The following is a 21,399-nucleotide window of genomic DNA, read 5'->3' on the forward strand; positions in this document are numbered from 1 at the left end:
ATAACCAGCGGACATGTCCGATGAGTCATACTGACCATCGGACATGTCCGACGGACATGGTTCCAGCGGACAAGTTTATTAGCATGCTAAGAAACTTTTGTCCGCTGGAAACCTGTCCGCTCGGCCAGGAATCCGGTCCGGTAGGCCCTACACACGGTCGGACATGTCCGCAGAAACTGGTCCGCGGACCAGTTTCAGCAGACATGTTCGGTCGTGTGTACGAGGCCTAAGACTAAACCAAACAGAACCAAAATGTATTTATTGTTCCATAAATGCTGATATGATATGATACAATAACATGCAAAACAGACAACATCTAAAACAACATTTTTAAACTTCCTCAGTACAATTGAAAATTCCCTGAACAAAAACCTTGCAGACTCTTGTTCCTGCAGCCTCTGTTTCATTTCCTTATACCCATAAGTGACCTTTTCCTGTGTTATTCACATGTCCTGACTTCATGTGGCCTTCGTGGTACTTCTCTTTGTTTCTGCCAGCTGTTGCCAGTGTGCATGTATTGCACTCCATAACCTGGGAGCCATCAGCAGCCCATCATTTCTTGTGTGGGGCTCTGGTGAACACCATGAGGCTCCTTGGACTGTGCACCATGGCAATCTTTAGAGCTATCCTTTGTATGGTAAGGTAGAGGGTCTGTTATTTTCATGAAAATGTGTCACACCCAGCGCAGTGTACAGAGTGGAACTCTGTAAAAAAAACGCTTGCTCTGTTTTTGTTTTAGGTGCATTTTGTGGATGTGTTGGGGGTGCCTTTCAGTGTGAATTCCACCACAAAACATTCCATCCATCACATGCCATTGTGTTTGGTGTGTAATAGTAACATGCATATTTTACTGTGCATTACTGCAGTACGATGGGGTAAAAGGTCCTGAGGGTTTAGTTATACGCCACCAGTCCAGGCATTTGAAATTCCTGCTACTTTCTCTCCTTCCTGTCCAACACTTCCAGTACGGACCAGATGGACTCTGATTGGTCAGTGCTGTCGCTTCTGTTTTCATAGACCATAGAAGCAATCAGCTAGAGTGACTGCCGGTTTCCATCCTAGGATCCTTGGTGGAATGGGAGAGCCTGGGAAGATGGCAGGAGGGAGGGGGTACCACCTTCGGCCACATATTAAAGTGATCCAGTGGCTGTTTATCCGCTCAGATCATCACTTAACATCATAGAGCATTGTTTCCTGCACTGGACTGAAAAACGCGTCAAAAACACACTGGAACGCACCTAAACACACCAAAAACGCACTGGAACACACGTGTCCTCAGTGCTGGGACAAGGCCATTTGGTGCCCAGGGCGAAGATGGCAAACTGCGCCCCCCCCCCCCATTTTTAAGAAAGAATCAATGTTGTTTCAAAACAAGAATATACTTAAAGCAATAGAACAAAGGACTGTGGCTGTGTTTGATGGCACAGTGGCTGCGTTTGATGGGCACAGCTGAGTGGCTGCGTTTGATGGGCAGGGTGGCTGCGTTTGATGGGCACAGCTGAGTGGCTGCGTTTGATGGGCACGGTGGCTGCGTTTGATGGACACAGTGGCTGCGTTTGATGGGCACAGTGGCTGCATGTGATGGCACAGTGGCTGCGTGTGATTGGCACAGTGGCTGCATTTGATGGGCACAGTGGCTGCGTTTGATGGGCACAGTGGCTGCATTTGATGGGCACAGTGGCTGCGTGTGATTGGCACAGTGGCTGCGTTTGATGGGCACAGTGGCGACAATTGAAGGCACAGTGTGATGGGCACAGTGGCTGCGTTTGATGGGCACAGTGGCTGCGTGTGATTGGCACAGTGGCTGCGTGTGATTGGCACAGTGGCGACAATTGATGGCACAGTGGCTGCGTGTGTTGGCACAGTGGCTGCATGTGATGGCACAGTGGCTGCGTGTGATTGGCACAGTGGCTGTGTGTGATTGGCACAGTGGCTGCGTGTGATTGGCACAGTGGCTGCGTTTAATGGGCACAGTGGCGACAATTGATGTCACAGTGGCTGCGTTTGATGGGCACAGTGGTGACAATTGATGGCACAGTGGCTGCGTTTAATGGGCACAGTGGCGACAATTGATGGTGGCACAGTGGCTGCGTGTGTTGGCACAGTGGCTGCATGTGATGGCACAGTGGCGACAATTGATGGCACAGTGGCTGAGTTTGATGGGCACAGTGGCGACAATTGATGATGGCACAGTGGCTGCGTGTGTTGGCACAGTGGCTGCGTGTGATGGCACAGTGGCTGCATTTGATGGGCACAGTGGCTGCATGTGATGTAAAAAATGATGGTCACCTCAGTCCGCCTCCCCCCCCCCCAATACAGTCATTTAATTTTTTTTTTTTTTATCCAACAAAAAGTTTTTATTGATGAAGAAAGGGTGGTTTGTCATTTAATTGTTTACTGTTTTACTATTATTGTTTGCTTACTTTTTCACAGACTACTTCAGTATTGATCTTCTTGCAGTAGCACTAGGCACTGGCAGGCTCCTCGTGGCTTGTCCTTGCAGGCAGCAAACGCCGACACAACTCCCTGCGCAGAGACGAGTCCTCCCTCTCTCACCTCGCCTCTGGCATGACGTCACGCGGCGCACGCTGCTGGAATACACCAATCCTCCATGGTGGGGGGGGGGCGAGTAAACAGCCGCAGGGAGTAAACACACAGGAGGAAAGGAGCGCAGTCGGCACACGATTTGTAAAGTGCCACTGCCGCTGCCCGCGTCTCTGCGCAGGGAGCTGTGTCGGCGTTTGCTGCCTGCAAGGACAAGCCACGAGGAGCCTGCCAGTACCTACAGTGCCTAGTGCTACTGCAAGAAGATCAATACTGAAGTAGTCTGTGAAAAAGTAAGCAAACAGTAATAGTAAAACAGTAAATAATTAAATGACAAACCACCCTTTCTTCATCAATAAAAACTTTTTGTTGGATAAAAAAAAAAAAAAAAAATCCAGGAAGTGAGCATGCAGCAGCTTCAGCTGCCCACAGTTAAAATGGTTGCAGCCAGACTCAGTGGAGGGAGATTTCTGCAGCATATTTGGCAAGTACAGAATCACAGTACATATATAAAATAATATGCAAAGTGGTTGGAGGGAAGCTTCGAAATGGCAAATATGTTTTTATTACAAATTATGTGAGCAGACTGCAGTTCCTCTTTAAGTGCAAAGTACTTTATAAAACTAACTAGGAAAATAATGTAATTTATATAAAATAAAAAGTGTGAGGAGTCAAGCTGTAAGCTGGCAGACTGGCTGCTCTCCCTGTACTGCGCACACTACAACTTCCACCGTGCACCGCTGTCCAGGCAAACAAACTACATAGACCAGCATGCACCGCGCCACTAAAACACTACAAATCCCGTCATCCATGGAACAAATTAAAACCAAACGACTTTAAATCATTGCGTTAATCTATATCGATCTCCCGACACATCATTTGCCCACATTTTGACATCGTCAGGTGTTTCTGTATTTCTCACGACGACTACGCTAGCCTTCAGTTAGACTACATTTCCCAGCATACTCTTAGGCACCCGAGCGCTCCTGATGGGAAATGGCCCGCCGCATGCGCAGTACGACGTGCTGGCGAATACGAACTACACATCCCGTCATGCAGCGCTCCCCCCTGTGAGAGGCCCAGCGGGGAGGACTTCATGTCCCGGCATGCTCGGCGGCCCAGAACGGGGGGCGGCGCCAGCGGCGGGCGGAGGCGGCTCAGAGACTCTGAGCGCAGAGACACGGAGGAGGAGAAGGGGAGAGCGGCACTGAGACCGGGGAAATACCGGGACTGACAGGCACGACGGTGGCCACACGTCCACGGCGGGGGGAGAGAGCGAGCAACGCAGATAGGCCGGTGTGCTGAGAGCGAATCGCCCGGGACGTCTCTGGAGACGGGAAGCGGCGCACCGGGGGCTGTCAGCAGCTCAAAGCCCAACCGCCTGTGGTGAGAGACCTGAGGGGGAGCGGAGAGTCCTCTTTCCCACACACACACACATTACCGCCCCCCGCGGGGAAGTCAGCGCCAAGCCCGGGGCCCCCGGGAGATGATGTGACCATGCTGAGCGTGCCCGGACCTGGAGCAGCCATGAGCGGCCGAGAGCAGCCGGAGCCGGCGGGGAACGGTCAGTGTGGGCACCGGGGAGGAGGAGGGGGAGGGTTATCCCGGGCCAGTGTCCAGCCATGACAGGCTGCCTGCCGAGCCATGCATGGAGGAGGAGGAGGAGGAATTCTCAGGGGGGCCAATCTCCTGTACTCCTCCATATACCCGGGGGGGTCTCCTCCGTGCACACAGCCGGCTCTGATTTCCGTCCACTCTTCTATGTCTATGTGATTCCTTTTCATCGGTGTGATGGGGATTAGCTGACTGTACGCCTGTCCTCCGCACATCGATCTCCTCTTCCTGCTGCTGCAAGGCTAAGCTGACAATAGCCAAGAAAAGTGCCTCCTCGTTTTACTGCTAACTCTGGGGATCTGTGCTAGGGCGTGTGTGTGTATATGTGTGTGACATGTGTCTGTCACTTTCCACATTTGCCTGCACCTCCTATAGTGCAATCACCAGGCCCATTAGCATTTTACAAGGTTAGCTACATCCATACATCTGAATTAGTGTGCCTACAATCTTGGTGACATCATGATGTTCCTCTTCCTCCCCTACATATAATAGCTACCTTGTCAGCTAAATCTACCTCCGCCGCTGTCACAAGTGTAGTTCTGCCATCTACAGAAAACAGCCCCCCCCCTTCATGGTGATCACCTCTACAGCTGCTCATCATTGTTTTACTGTAGTTTTATTTATGTGCTATAAATAAGGTCTGATAGCATGTCATCTTCCCCCTTCAGCTGCCCTCCCTCCACCCCCCCCTCCTTCTTCGGTTCTAATTAAAAGGTGCCATTATACCCTCGCAGGGGTGGAGGAGGGGCAGAGGGTCAGGGGACATGTGTCTCAGCTCAGGTGACATTCATTGTCTGAGTGCCTCTCCTTTCTGCCTTTTCCTTTAACCCTTCTGGGGGGAAAAAAAAGGACCTGCAGATAGCGTAGGAAAAATGATCAGGTTTGTAGGTTGTGTTTTTTTTTTTTTTTTCCTGTTACGTTGTAGGAAAATAGCAAAAAAATAAAACGCAGCACGTTGGCAAAATTTGTATTGAGGCTCATCTTTAATATTCCCGGGCGTTATTAAAATTGCGCATTTATGAATACGCTTTAGGGAAACGTGGGGTCTGAATTGCATGATTTCCTTTTACTGTTTATATTTTGTGTGTATTATATAAAATGTGTCTGTGTCCCAGGCAAAACAATGACACAGAGGGCTTTGCAGCCAATCATTGTGAAGGGGGAGGTGCCTGGAAAAATATCACACTCATATATATACATATTTACATTTACACAGTCTGCAGGAGCTTGAGGTGGCAGAAGGAATAGGGGGCAAGTCAGAAGTAAGTGCATGTTCACACCATAGTTATTTATTGAAAGGAAGCTATCGTTTTTTTTTTTTTTTTCCTTTGTGTGTCGGTGGTTTTTATGCAGTGTGGATTTTTGTGGAGTTGTATCACTGGTTTTTGTTGCAGTGTATGGCAAAGGGTTTTTAGCTGGTAGTGTTGGATTACTCTTTTGTCTAGCTTGGCTTTATCTATCCTATCTGTATTAAAGTCTACACATATAAGGCTTACCAGTGGAGATATTATCTAGGTGTTATTCGTTGCTTGTAGTAAGATGTGTGTGTATATTGGTAGAGATATACTCAGAGGGGAACAAAAAACTGCAATGATTCTCTTCCTATTTCTGCACTGTAACCACAGTAATAACTTGGATTATGTCATATACATCATTTACTTCTTTGATTTAGAAGCAGCTCCCCTTTTCTCTTTAAAAAGGGTTTGTAGCTCTATTGGCTTAATAAGGCAACAGCCTCACAAGCATTCTGAAACACTCGGTTCTTTTTTTTTTTTTCTTCTATTGGTAGCCTCCTTTTTCCTTTCACAGTGAGCCTTCGTATGTGTTGTAGTTTCACTGGCTGTGCAGAAGGGTGTCTGTGAATGCATTTTCTCCATACAATACATGTCTATTTGATTTTAGAGAGATCATCGGGTTTCTTAAAGCCATTGTTGAGAATTAGGAATTGTGCTTTATTCACTATACAGCTCTGACCCCCCCCCCCCCTAGTCAGTCACATGTAATTCAGTTAAGGGTTTGAGCATGTTGGTGGCTGTGCAGTCTTCAGACTTTATATGTTAAGCATTGATTTTACATTTTACATTTTTTACATTTTACTTGCATTTCAGCTGATGTAGATTGTACCCACAGACATGAGATAGCTGATCCTTGTATCTATGGGAAGCTTTAGACATCCACAGTCAATCTTGGGGGGGGGGGGGGGGGGTAAAGTAGCCATCTGCCACTTTGGTTATAGATAAGGCTGGTATAAGGGGTCCCTGGTCTTACACCTCCATAATATTACTTTATTTTGTATAAGCCAGGCCAATGTTTATTGAAAGAAAGTCAATAAAAATAATCAGTTGGTCCATGAATGTCCAGCCTCAGGAGTAAGGCAGCCTTACTCCTCCTGTTGTATTCCAATTGGTTGAGTTGTGTTTGGCTGAATTATTAATTTAGTGGTTTTGTGTAAATGGCCTAAAAGTGGTTATTAACTGGTCTTTAGACATACCCATATTGGTCTAGCATGCTGTTTAACTACCATTTGAAGACAAATATGCTGAAAACTGAAGCTGTTTCTTCTAGAAACCAATCATTTTGCAGTCTGCACTGGTAACCATTAAAGGGGTTGTAAAGGTACATTTTATTTTAATTTTTTTCTCCTAAATGGCTTCCTTTTCCTTCTTCACTTACCTCATCCTTCAATTTTGCTTTTAAATGTCCTTATTTCTTAGAATTCCTCACTTCCTGTTCTTCTGTCTGTAACTCCACACAGTAATGGGAGGCTTTCTCCCTGGTGTGGAGTGTCGTGCTCGCCCCCCTCCCTTGGACTACAGGCAGGGCCGGACTTACCATTGGGCTTGACTGGGCTCAAGCCCATGGGCCCCGGGCCCAATCGCGGCAACCCCCCGTTCGCGGCAATTGCATCAATCCCCTCCCGCAATTTTGCGTCAATCACTCGTTCGCGGCAACCCCTTCCCGCATGAATGTAATTCTCGGCAGCCCCCACCCCCCGGTTCAACAACTTCGATGCTCCAGGGGGCCCCTTCACTGCAGCTATGATCAGTCGGCGCACTGCCCCCCCTCAACTTCGATAGGTCGGTCGGCGGATCCAGCCCCCCCACTCCCCCTCAACTCTTCTCCAGGGGGCCCCTTTGATTATTAAGCCCAGGGGCCCCCACCGCCCTAAGTCCTGCCCTGACTACAGGAGAGTCAAGACGCCCACTAACGCACTCCTTTCTCTATCTGCAACGTAGAGAGCGTCCTGACTCTCCTGTAGTCCAAGGCAGGGGGCGAGCACGACAGGAAAAAAATATTGTACCTTTACTACCCCTTTAAGGCATGAAAATCTGGTATCCATCAACCGTTCCCCACGTTTTTTCTTTTTGCTGCAGTTGCTAAACCTAGCTTTTTGTTCATAAATATGGAAACGCACGTGGTCATTTGTCCCTAAAGGCTGTTTCTATTCTAATTTGAGTTGGTAATGATGCACTTAACAACTAAGTCTTTTATTTCCATCCTCATAGGAACACTTAATAAATTGTATTGTTTGGTTACCATTGGTGAACTTGTATGTTTTTTCTGTTTAGACCAGTGATGGCGAACCTTGGCACCCGAGAGGTTTTGGAACTACATTTCCCATGATGCTCATGCACTCTGCAGTGTAGTAGAGCACCACGGGAAATGTAGTTCCAAAACATTTGGGGTGCCAGGGTTTGCCATCACTGGTTTAGACCTTCAATTATGCATGTTTTACAGCATGCTGGAAATTCTCTGCAAATGATTTGTTACATTCAGTTTATATTGGAGGTCTTACACATTTTTGTATTTTTATGATCAAATTCCAGTATACTATAGAACGCTTGATTATGAAATGCACGCATTTCCTAATGCTATCAACTAGTTAGCTTAGCTTTATTTTAATGAGAACGCTAAATGGCCTAAACATATTTTTAAACTCAACACATCTGATTATTTGATTGTAGTCGTCTCGTATAAAGAAAATAGTTTAAATGTTGTGGCACTAGTTCAATACATATTTAAATACATCCCTATCTATTTGTCTATGCCAGGGGTCACAAACTGGTGGCCCTCCAGCTGTTGCAAAACTACAAGTCCCATCATGCCTCTACCTGTGGGAGTCATGCTTGTAACTGGCAGCCTTGCAATGAGAATTATGGGACTTGTAGTTTCCCCAACAGCTGGAGGGCCGCCAGTTTGACACCCCTGCTCTAGATCACATGTTGATTTTCAAGGAAGGAGCAATAACTTTTATGAATGATTATATTGTTTCAGGCTTTCCAAAGGGTGAGCACACCTTTTAAGATTGCCATACGTGGATGAAATTTTGTCTGGTTCAGCAGGGACCAGCTGAATTTCATTCCATGTATAGGCAGGGAGGTCTGTACAACGGCCCTGACGGGTTTTCCCTTCTCTGTTAGCACTGCCGGTTATAGCCAGCAGTGCTGATCAGTGTATTCTGATTTTGGGGAAGTCTTTCCACTGTCAGAATATAATGGCACAGCGGGGAGGATTCCCCTATCTACATCGAGTCTGTAAAATGGGGGAATAGTCCATTTCTTTTTTCATTCAACCCACTGAGGTTGAGGAAATGTTGCTTGGGATCCCAAGACTGCAAATCTAATGCAACCATTAGAAAGGGGCTCACACTATCTCAGTTGAATTTCTAATTAATTTCTAATAGCATGCGAAGGTGGCTGAATACTGTATGAAATTAGCTCTTTGAGTGGCCCTGTTGGCACCCTTCCACCCGACATCCTTCAATTCAATCATTGCAGGAGCCAGGTAGAAGATTGCCAGAGGTGGCATTTGGTCAGGTGTAGCTGCTGTTTAGGTATTTTGACAGCTGGGTGGGCCTGCTGTCAAAATACAAACTCCACAGCGAGAGATTTGTTCATCTGTGCTGTATAGCATGGATGGAGGAATCTGTCAGATTTCTTTTGTTTTGACAGTTGCCAGCTCACGGAAGCCTGAGAACTGAGCGATCAGCGATCTTTGATTGCTTAGCTCCCTGCCATAGAAGTGGTGATGGCAGATGCAGCATTGGACCAAGCTCTGTGTGTATATATGTGTGTGTGTGTGTGTGTGTGTGTGTGTATATATATATATATATATATATATATATATATATATATATATATATATATATATATATATATATATATATATATATATTCTATTGTTTTAACGTTTGACAAAGGGGATGGGCAGGAAAGTGCAATCGTGTGACTGGTTCTGGCTTATGGGTGGGAAGGGCAGTAGAAAATAAGAGGTTTCTGAAGCAGCGCATACATGGATTGAAATTCGGACGTTCAGAAGGCACTGTCTGTATTTTGACTTGTGTATAAGTACTGTGGTTAAACAGAAACTGGTCTATTTATTGCCTTCTTTATAACCACCCTGCTGTCAGAATACAATGTCGCAGTCGGAAGGATTCCTCCATCCACCTCAAATGTGTGGATGGTGGAATTGGGTCTTTTTTTTTTTTTTTTTCTTTTTCTTCAACCTACTGGTTGAAGGAAAAAGGTCTAATCTATGGGCTGCTTTATACATGTTCCATCTGAGTGGATTAGGGTATCACAAATGTAGGTACAACTGAAATAAGATGTTTAGGTGGATTGTTTTTCTGCTTATCCACTTTAGCCCCTAATGGATTAACCACATAAATGACCAGGCCATTTATTTTTTGCGATACGGCACTGTCGCTTTAAATGACAATTGCGCGGTCCAGCAACCCTGTATCCAAACAACACTTTAGGTAATTTCCCCCCCCCCCACAAATGGTGCTTTCAATAACACAAATAGAGCTTTCTTTTGGTGGTATTTGATCACCTCTGCTGTTTATTTTTTGCGCTATAAACAAAAGCTGACAATTTTGCTCTAATATCAAAAAGAAAAAAAAAAAATGAAGAAAATTATTTCTTCAGTTTAGGCCAATATGTATTCTACATATTTTTGATTTAAAAAAAATATTGCAGTAAGAGTATATTGATTGGTTTGCACAAAGTTTATAGCGTCTACAAAATAGGGGATATATTTATGGCTCTTTTTTTTTTTTTTTTTATCGTAAATTTCCGTTTTTTTTTTTTTTTTTTTTTTTTACAAGTAATGGCGATGATCAGCAATTTTTAGCGGGTCTGCGACATTGCTGCGGACAGGGCGAACACTTTTGACACTTTTTTTTTTTTTTTGGGACCAGTGAGATTATTAGTGATCAAAGCTAAAAATAGCCACTGATTACTGTATAAATGACATCGGTAGGGAAGAGGTTAACACTAGGGAGCGATCAAGGGGTTAAGTGTTCCCTAGGGAGGTGTTTCTAACTGTGGAGGGAGTGGTCTGACGGAATACAGAGATCGCTGTTCCCTCTACTCCCCTGACATAACGGGATCTGTTTGTTTACACTGACAGATACCCGCTCTGGCTCTCTGTGATCCGGCGGACATCGCTCATCGGCGCCAGCGTTGTGCCATGGACAGACGCGCTCCTGCTTTAGCCATTAATGGGACTGCCATACTGGTACGGCGATTCGCGCAGCCAAGCCAACCTCTGGTTGGGAAGCGGTTAAAGTGGAACTTTACCCATAACCACTTGATAAAAAAATAATGTTCTTTAGCAGGGAACATACATTCCACATTGTGCTACCAAAGTTAGTGTGCTGTAAATTGCCCCCAGCATTGCTCCTGGCTTTTCTTGCTGAAGGCGGCCATGTTGCTGACGTCCAAATCCCCTGAACAGCAGTAAATCATTAAACGGAACCAAATCTATCAATTTTTAACGGTTTAAAAAAGTTGCATTCCTGGGATTGCCAACGCTCACATTTGCTTGTGTCCGCAACCAAACTGTCAAACCATCAAATGGCTGGTGTCATAACTGATCACATGTGCAGCACCATGGCAGTTGCAGATCAAACAGAAGAAGCTTCCTTGGCTATAAAGGATAGGAGGGTTTAATTCCACTTTAAATGTCAGCAGATCAGTCTGTACAAATTCTGTGCCTAAAAATGCCTAAAATAGAGAGCAACTGAGCAGGGTGAGACAGTGTATACTGGTATAAAATCCAGTAATTGACACTTATTTTTATGTATTATATAGCTATGCCTGAAGTGGTCTAGCAGGACTTAATTTTCAGACTAAAGGTCCACTGGAATAAACAAAATGAAGAGAATTCAGTTTGTGTATTTAATAGTGTAGATCCATATTAAAGACTTTTGTTAAATGTTGAACATGGACAATAAACCCATTTATCCCTTGATGTGCTGTATATATCAGAAGAAATAATGTGTGATGTTTATCCCAATCCTACTATGCAGTGTGTTATACCTCTGCACAGTAGGATTGGGATAGACGCCACACACACAAGTTATCTTGCTTTACTTTGACTGGAGCTTCAGCTTTTTTCTATATATAGAAGCTACCTAGGGACAGCTGCATGGTTGATGAATGGTGCTCACCCGCTTTCATTCTATGTATACACTTCAAACCTGCCCTTCTAATCAGAAAATCAAAAGATAGTACCTGTAATTGTGTGTGTATATGTGTGTGTATGTATGTATATATGTGTATATATATATATATATATATATATATATATATATATATATATATATATATATATATATATATATATATATATATATATATATATATATATATATATATATGTATGTATGTATGTGTATATGTGTGTGTATATATATATATATATATTTAAATACACAGTTCCATTAATTCTTAGTCGTAATTGAAAGTTTTTTTTAAAAAAATGCTTTTTTTCAGCATATTCTGTTTTTAGGAGTAAACTAAATTGAATGTGCTTCCAGGTCCATCTTTGGTAGCGAAAAAGCATGGCAGCTATCATTCCTGACCTTTCTTTCTGCATTTACTTGTTCCATGGCTGTCGTGCTGATCAGTACTTTTTAATTGACTGAACAAGTATGCAGAAGATGACTTTTCTGATCTGCATTCTTGTTTCCAGGTAGGTATTGAAGCCAGAGGCAGCCAGGTATTTTCGGAAAAGGTCAGCAATGGCACCCTGTGTGTTTTCTTTCTGTACAGGTTTCCTCTACATTCTTATTTCATAGAGTATCTATTTACAGTAGGCAGCAACCTGTAGCAATCAATCCATAGCTTATCGGTTTTGAACCACAATGAAATAAGGTTACTGTTACTGCATGTTGCTTGTTATTACTGTACCTGTATAAATGTCATATAGATCATACATATACAAATCTTGCAGAATAACAAAAAAATAAAACGGAAAAGGCATGCACGTCACAAATCTGTGGAAGTCATGTTTGGTTTTAACTACAGTTGTTTTCGAATGCCGTCTGTTATAAGAATAAATCTATATAGAAAATACTACATGTTCTGGAGGCACATGAAAGTATGCCCTCGTATGCCCGAGACTGCTCCATTGTTCAAAGTACCTCCAAAATTAGGGCCTCATGCACTTATATAAATGGCAGTAGCGTTCGCTGTAGCTGTAGAATGAGTTTTGCAGTAGCGTTTTTCAGCGTTTGCATTTTTTTTGTGAATATACACTTTCAGTGTTTGTTTGTTTTTTTGTTCTTTTTATTTTTATTTATTTTTTAGCTTTTTTCAGTTAGTGTTTTTTTTACAGCTGAAAAACTCCTTTTCAAACTCTGCTTTGTTTTTTTGTTTTCCAGCCAGAAAATGTCCCCTGCTGAAAAAATGTTGATAACAGCCCATGTGTGCATAGACGCATAGGATAACATGCTGGGGAGTTTAATGGCTGCAGGAAAAAAAAACGCCTGAAGCCAAAAATAGCAGCTGTAAAAACGTCCAGTGTGCATAAGGGCTTAGGGTCTGTTACCATCAAGTGTGCAGCGGGAACATGTGCGAAATTACTTGCATGTTTTTATTGTAGGTAAACTGCTGTGCCACCTGTCAACTGAATGCCAACAAAAACCCTATTTGGTATATAAACATAAAGTTAGTATTGTACCTTTTTTTTTGTACACTGTATCTAACGAATATTCATTTTATTTGGTAGGGAAAGCATTTTAAATGCGTTGGCTCTAGTACTTGCACTCCCAGTTATGATGTTTGTTTCACAAGACTGAGGTTATCCTATTGGGTTTTATTTTATTTATTTTTCTATGGGTATAACACCTAGTGATGTCACATGAACAGAGGCTGCTAGCACTGGTGCTTAAACACTTTCCTGCACCATTTAGGTGGTTTCCATGGTAACAAATGTATAAACAGAGTTGGAACAGGAACTAGAATATGCGCTGTATTTGTTGATGCAAATTGACCAATGATACATTGCAGAAGAAAACCAAGCTTTTTGTTGATCTTGTGTGGGTAGGTAATACATATGCCCATTGGACCAGTACCATCGGTTTTGCTAAATTCATTCGGGTACCTACATAAGAAAGATTCAATTCATATAATTCTTCCTTTGCTCAGGTATACTAGCAATGTTTCTGTGCTTTTTGTGGCCTTCTGATTACCTTACTCTATGTAAGTTCCGACGCGAACACCATTTGCTATCGTAAGGAGAATAAAAAGTGATATATTTTTTTTATTTAAAAAATCTAAGGCATTTAAAATATCTGTCTTGGCATAAAAAGTTATATGTGAACGTTTTAGACTGCTGCAGTCTCTTTGATTGTTTGTAGACAGCTGCAGTCTGTGTTTAGTTCTGCTCACAGGCATAAAAGGAACATTTTCTAGTGTGTTTATTTCTTTAAAGACACTTGCCCCCTGGGCACTTTTTTACCCCATCCTGTCCAGGCCAGTTTTCAGCTATCGGCGCTCATGCAACGCTGTACCCAAATCCAATTTTTATAATCTTTTTCACACTAGAGCTTTTGGTGGTATTTATTCACCACTGGGGTTTTTTTTTTTTGGGTGTTGGGCTCGATCGTACTTTAGATCTTGTATTGTATGCTGCATTAGGGGGAGGCATAATTTTCCATATACAGCTTGGTGCAATCTGGGGGAGAAGTCTAATACCCAGATATTTAAGTGTTGAGCAGATTTTGAAGGGGGAATGATTTTCAAGAGCCTGAATTTGATGTGGTAAAATGCAGAGGTCCGCCTAAAAAATAAATAAAAGCCAGCAGCTTCAAATACTGCAGCTGCTGACTTTTAATAAATGGACACTTGCCTGTCCAGGGTGCCCGCGATGTAGGCAACCGAAGCCGAGAAATCGTTTGGCTCTCGGCTTACCCTGCAGCCATCCTCGGTGAGGGATTTAGGAAGTGAAGCATTGCAGCTTAAAGAATGGGCGTTCCAATCCAGACGGAAGGTGATTGACGGCCGGCTCTGGCGCGTCACGCTTCTCCGGAAATAGCCGAAATAGGCTTGGCTCTTCACGGCGCCTGCGCATAGTCTGTGCGCAGGCGCCGTGAAGAGCCGAGACCTACTCCGGCTGTCTTCGGGGAGCGTGACGTGCCAGAGCCGGCCGTCAATCACCCTCCCTCTTGAAAGGAACGCCCATTCCCCGCGGGCAGTCAGAATCTACTATGTACGATTGCACTGTGAGTACGGCGATAAAAAAATTAAGACCGGCATACTGTAGCTCGCACTACAATGCCGAATTGTATGCTAAAATGTTGTTCTGCAGGGTGAACCACCGCTTTAATTTCCGGATTCCCTACTGCGCATGCACGAGTTGCGCTGTGCGTCCTCACTGGTCCCCGCTCTCATTTGGGACCTGGGTTTTCCTCCCAGAAGACAGCGGGGGGGGGGGGGAACAGGAAGTGATGTAGATTCTGCAGGGGTCTATGCCCGGAATTAGACAGGTATCTGCACCCCCTCCCCCTGAAAGGTGCCAAAACGTGACACCGGAGGGGGGGAGGGTTCCGAAAAGCGGAGGTTTCATTTTTGTGTGGACCTTCGCTTTAAGAATTTCTGATTTGGAAATATTTACTTTAAAATTACACAGCTCCAAAACACCAAAAAAGACAAAATGTATGGGGGGGGGGTCAACGTTTTCATTTCATAGTTTGTTATAACATTTTACAAACGGTAGTTTTTCTCCTTCCAGTGATTGGATGCAGCTGATCATGTGGTAAAGAGCCGCTGATTGGCTCTCTACCTCAATCTGTTGGCAGTGTCTGGAGGATTGCAAAGCGGGTGCGATCACAGGAGGACATCATATGATTTCCTCCCAGAACTAGCCGGCTGCGCTGTAGTCGTACCTCTGGGGTTATCTGTTAATGCTTGTTAACTGTGCAAAAATGATGTATACATGTTACATTGGGCATTGTAGACAAAAATGTATCTTTTTAAAATCCATGTGCTATATAAACGAGTGGCACTTTCCTCAATGACCTTTTTAACTCTATTGTAGAGCTAGAATTGCCAGTTGAACATTTTAAAGTGGAGCTAAACCCCCCCCCCCCTATTCTTTACAGCCTGGGAAGCTGCCATCTTTGCCCCTGATCTGCAGTTGCCACGGTGCTGCATGTGATCAGTTTTATACCAGAAATTTGATGGCTTGACAGTTTGGTTGAGAGCTCAAATAACTGTGACTGTTATAATTCAGGGTATGCCTTGAATATAATTGTTTTGAGAAACTGTTAAATTGATGGGTTTAGTTCCACTTTAACGTCTACACACTGATTACCTTCCACCAGCTTCTATCCCTAGTGTGTTCCTACTGAGCTGCAGGCATCCCACACATGTAGTGGTGGGGTGGGGAAATGCAGGCATCCAACACACCCAGAATTGTCAGATGCTGAAGATTTCACTGGTGCTTCTAACTGTGAAAGAGCCTAAATTCCATGCATTAGAGGTAGTACTGGTAAGTGTAGCACATGTATTTTAATGAGAAACCGTCATTCAGACAGTTATCTTAGCGCAGAAGCAAATCTTAGTTTGTGTAAATCTAAAATTCGTGTTCAGTATCTTTGCCAGCAGGTATGGGCTTTTGGTAGAAGGGAATTTCTTAAAATTAAAAAAAAATTAAATCTGCACACTGACTGGTTCATTCTTGAGATAATGTAATGTTAATGTTTGTACAATATGGCAAATGCTGCCCCAGCACAATTTTTTTTTTTTTTTTATATACTTAACTGTGTTGGGGGGATTAAACACAATAAAGCAGAGTTCCTCGAGTGGCAGTTCACACCACAAAAAATTCCTCCAGATCCATTCCGGATGCTTTTGCATGTGCGTTTGCATTTCCAAATGCGCTCCAGAGGCTTTTTTTTTCCCTGCATTTTTTGTTTTATATGATTTTTACTGCGTTCCAGTACAGTTCTGTGCAGAAAAATAGCATGTATTACACTTTTTTTCTGGAACTAGTGTGAACTATGCCATAGAAAAAACATGTAACCTATTTTCCATGTTTTTTTAATGCAGATAATAAAGCACAGCACTGCATGTGGTGTGAACTGGCCCTAACGGCATCTCCTATGGATCCTTTCACATGAGAATCATCCGTTCATTCATGTTTTGTACTAAGACATAACTGAACACTGGTTAAGGTCATGTACAGTGCCTTGCGAAAGTATTCGGCCCCCTTGAACTTTGCGATCTTTTGCCACATTTCAGGCTTCAAACATAAAGATCTAAAACTGTAGTGTTTTTTAAGAATCGACAACAAGTGGGACACAATCATGAAGTGGAACTAAATTTATTGGATATTTCAAACTTTTTTAACAAATAAAAAACTGAAAAATTGGGCGTGCAAAATTATTCAGCCCCTTTACTTTCAGTGCAGCAAACTCTCTCCAGAAGTTCAGTGAGGTTCTCTGAATGATCCAATGTTGACCTAAATGACTAATGATGATAAATAGAATCCACCTGTGTGTAATCAAGTCTCTGTATAAATGCACCTGCACTGTGATAGTCTCAGAGGTCCGTTTAAAGTGCAGAGAGCATCATGAAGAACAAGGAACACACCAGGCAGGTCCGAGATACTGTTGTGGAGAAGTTTAAAGCCGGATTTGGATACAAAAAGATTTCCCAAGCTTTAAACATCCCATCCTTGTAGGTAAAAGTTAAAAAACCTGACTATACACCCACTTTAAGTAACCCCAAGCAACTTCTGGAGGGCACTTGGGGTTCTCTGGAACTTTTGATATAGAGGAAACTCCACAATGAGGTGTCTTTTATGGTAAAGGAAAAAACTGTCAGGACAGAGATGGTAGATACGATTCACCTCGATTTTTGAGAGTGTTAGATTGGCTGCCAAGTTAATACATTTGCTTCAATGCTTTGAGTTGCTGACCTGAAACAGGTGTAAGGACAAGAAATTGTGACCTTTTTGTGACGTATTTACAGAATGCTTATTCCAGGTATTAAGGGTGCATTCACATTTGCGGCATCCACAGCGGGGGGTTCCCGCAATTGGATTCAAGTAGGGAAGCACCATTGAAAGCAATGGGAGGCTTCTGGCTCCCACATCTAATTGTACCCACTTGAATGTAATTATTCATGCTGCGATCACATGCTTGTGATTGGCGCAGGACCCTGGTTGCATGTGAATGATTACATGTGTGCGATGAGCTGTGAGTGTCGGCAACCACCCATTGCTCTCAATGGGGCTGACTACTTGCAGGAATATTTTTTTATAATATTTTTTTATAATATTTTATAGAGGTATGAGAACGCAGTGGAAGATGATGGGGGGGGGGGGGGGGGGGTATATAGGATATGGAATGTTTGACCATGCTGTGGAAAGTAAAGGCTCAACCAGTCAATTGGTACCAGGTCACTGTTTTGTAGATATTGCCACTCACGTCTTCCTTTCACAAAGCATTGCTTTGGCGCCTGAGCAGTCATCATCAAGGGCTGAAAAGTGTCGCATGCTAACGTAGGAAGATCTTTAGTTTAATCAGGCTGTTGGAGGGAGGAGTTGCAATATTATAAGTATAAGTAGTGGAGATAAAATAAATTTAACCTCGTTACTATATTCCTAATTTTCATTATTATTTTACAGGATTTATATAGCACCAACTGTTTGCGCAGCGCTTTACAAAACCGTTTTTATTATGCTGGGCAAAGTGCATAACCCTCCATAGACTTTAGAGGGTGCTTGATTGTGATCTTGCCAAACTCAACATGCTTATGGGTGTTCTGCCCTGTACGGTCTTCTCATGATGGTCATTGGAACAGATTTTGTTATTCCCCCAAGAGAGCAGCTGCGTTGCATCTAGATTGGGAGACCCTGTTAAATTTGGGTACACATTTGCATGCTATTTGTATATATATCGCTGTAATGAAAACGTTTTGGTCCATAGAAACGACTTGACACAGTAATATTTCTTGTGATTTGTATATTGGTGTGTATGCTTGGATAGATACGTAACATATTATGGTAGTATACAGAATGGAAAGCTGTCCCTAGTTGTAATATAAAAAATGTAATTACTATTGAATGTTTTCCCTGGCACCATCTTTTTTATTATGTCTACATTTGCTAAACAAAAATAAGTAAAATATAAATATTTCAAACTGGGTGTCTAACATGCCAATAAAAGTATAATGGAATGTAGTAGGTAACGTGTTTCTGTTTTGGCCTATACGTTTCCATAAAGGTAAAGCTGCATTTCAATTATTAATGGATTAAGTTAACATCTCTGCATCATGTATACAAAGTGTCTGTGTTTACAAGCTTATTCCTTTTATGACACACATGGAAACTTGAGACTATTGAAGTGTTGAGTTGTGTGTATGGGACCTGTACCTTTTTGATTGTGCAGTAAACATCGCAGTATAGCATGGCCTTATCCAATGGATACTTATTACTACTTTTTGTGTGTTATCTGCACAGGAAGGGAGAGGTGCCAGCTTAAGCTCAGTTATCAGATCGATGGTAGAGCCCTGTTGGATTTCTCCCCCCTCCTCTTCTCTTGTGCCCTGGAGCCTGTGCTGGCGCTCTCTCCCCCCTCCCTCCCACTCTGCTGCAGCAAGGAGCGGTTGGGGGTCAGCGGAAAATATGTGGCAAGGACCTGACAGACAGCAGGCATCAGAGAGTAGGCCGCATCCCAGAGGAGAGGGGGAGGAGAGAGAGACAGGACTGATATTCCTGAATAAGGCAGAGAGCTTGAAAAGGAGGGGGGGATGGGGGATAGCAGAAAGTAATATCACAAAAGTGGGGAGTTCGAGGTAGATAGGTGGCATACATGGAGAGAATGTGCTGTAAAAATATTATATTAAATGCCATTTCACAACCTTGCATTTGCTTTCTGTAAATAGTATTATACTGACAGAAATGATGTATATTCAAGCAACCTTAAATAATCGGGGCCCATTCAAACTAGTGTTGTGATAATGCATGGTAAAATGCACCTTTTAAATACTGTCCAAGCATGTGGCCTACTAAGGTGTGCTTCAGAATCCTTCATTAGGATAGCACCCCTACACACTATACAGTAGTAGCTAAAGCACAATACATAGCAGTGCACTACAAAGCACATACTGTATGTTGTGATTTGCTGCTGTTTAATAGCCAAGTTTTATACAATGGATCTGGTCTGTTGTGCAACTATTGCATGTGTATGTCCTTGGTTCTTTATTCTTATTGTATTTTGTTTGCTTCAGTAGCTCAGCAGGTACATCTGACAATATCTTACAGTTGGGGACAAATCTGATCTGTATATGGATATCGAGATCTGTGTGTGTGTGTGTGATTATATATATATATATATATATATATATATATATATATATATATATATATATATATATATATATATATATATATATATATATATATATATATATATATATATATATATATATATACATATACATATACAATTTTTTTTTTTTTTTTTTTTAGAGTGATTCTTTATTAAATGTTTCCTAATATGATATCTGCCAGACTGGGGTTAGGTAGGATGCGCAATCAAACAAATTATTTGAATTTTTTGCACTTGGATTGCATGAACAGGGCAGACCAAAAACAAATGTAGTAGTATTCTATAGGACATGCCCCACTTTTTTCTCTTTTGGATCGGTTGGAAAATATTAAAGTGATTCAGGGTAAACTCCTCACTTTCTTTCCCACAGCCCCAATCCCTAAACACTACCTGACTCCTCCCACCGTTCTTGCGTTGTCCTGGCCCTGCTCTCCTCTCTTCCTTGTCTCACAGGAAGGACATCGGGAACCATGGGCTTTTGCTGCTGTCAGTCAAAATTCTGTGCGGAGGGAGCAAGGGTGTGGCTTACCAGCACTGTGTGCGTCTATGGATGCACACAGTTCAGGTTTAGGGAGCATGGGTTTCACTCATAGCTTGACTTGCTAAGGAGGCACCTGGGGGAAGGAGGAGAAGACATTGCTGGTGGGGGGACTGTCGGAGTGCACAGAACACACTGATTAGTGATCGAAGCCATTGGCTGGTCGGATTCTGGTTTTCCAGCATGATTGTTCGACAGAGTTCAGTTGTGTGACCGGCTTCTGTCGGACAGGGAGCTGAACACACGACTGAAAGTCGGCTGGTTCCTGGCAAACTGACAGTTTACCGGGCGTGTGTACCACCCAGCATTACTCCTGGACAGCCTGTTTGTATAAAGAATAGTCTGTTCTAAACCTCCCATACCATCCTACCCTTTTCTCTTCACAGTCTGCAGAGTACACCAATCTTGTGCAGTGCTGCTGCAGTGACTGGGGCAAGTGTCTTTCAGGTTGCCTGATATTGCATTATGGCCAGCCTGACGCACCACATCCTGTCGTTCTACAGCAGCGCTTCTAGATGTAAATACAACTCTGACCACTTACAGCCTTGGCAGTTGGAAGTGGTTACACGGGCCAGTGTTGGGCGGTTCAACAGAAACCAGGAGGATGTTGCGTGTCCCCCTGTCAGAACTCAGCGGGGAGCTTGCTGTACTAACATTGGATAGTTAGTACAGTGAGCTCCTCTTGATCTCAATATTTTTTTTTTTTTTATCAACTCCACTGAGCTGAATGGAAAAAAATAACATTTTGTGTACCTAGCTTCTCTGTGTTTTTTTTTTTTTTTTTTTTTTTACATCAGCTGCTAAGTGGGGAGGAAGGGTGACATTGTTGCAGAAACTGCAAGTTCCCTTTTTAAAGGTAAACTTTTGTATGTAGTGTGAGTTATTGTAAAGTTTTACCCAAAAGTCATTTTTTTATTGTGACTATTTTATTTGCCTGCTGTTCAGTATTTTCATTATGGTATATTATTTGCAGGAATGTAAATTCTCCCTCTAGTGGCGATCTGTATGTTAGACAAAGTTGCTAGCATTGTTGCTGAGTTGATTAATCGTATACAGCAAAACCTTGGACTGCGAGCTT

General features: G+C 43.0%; 1 protein-coding gene across 2 annotated transcripts in view; it reads left to right on the plus strand.

Moving 5' to 3' along the window:
- Positions 1-3,694: 3,694 nt before the first annotated feature.
- AHDC1 (AT-hook DNA binding motif containing 1) overlaps positions 3,695-21,399 on the plus strand; it is a 138,281-nt gene continuing 120,576 nt past the window's right edge. For both annotated transcript variants that reach the window (XR_005747071.1, XM_040337984.1), the window contains exon 1: positions 3,695-4,108. Coding sequence is in view for 1 of the 2 variants with exons in the window: in XM_040337984.1 (XP_040193918.1) it covers positions 4,042-4,108 (67 nt within the window). In the remaining variant the exon portion in view is untranslated. The remainder of the gene's footprint in view (positions 4,109-21,399) is intronic.

Source organism: Rana temporaria, chromosome 2 (assembly GCF_905171775.1).
Source record: "Rana temporaria chromosome 2, aRanTem1.1, whole genome shotgun sequence".
Classification (NCBI taxonomy): Eukaryota; Metazoa; Chordata; class Amphibia; order Anura; family Ranidae; genus Rana; species Rana temporaria.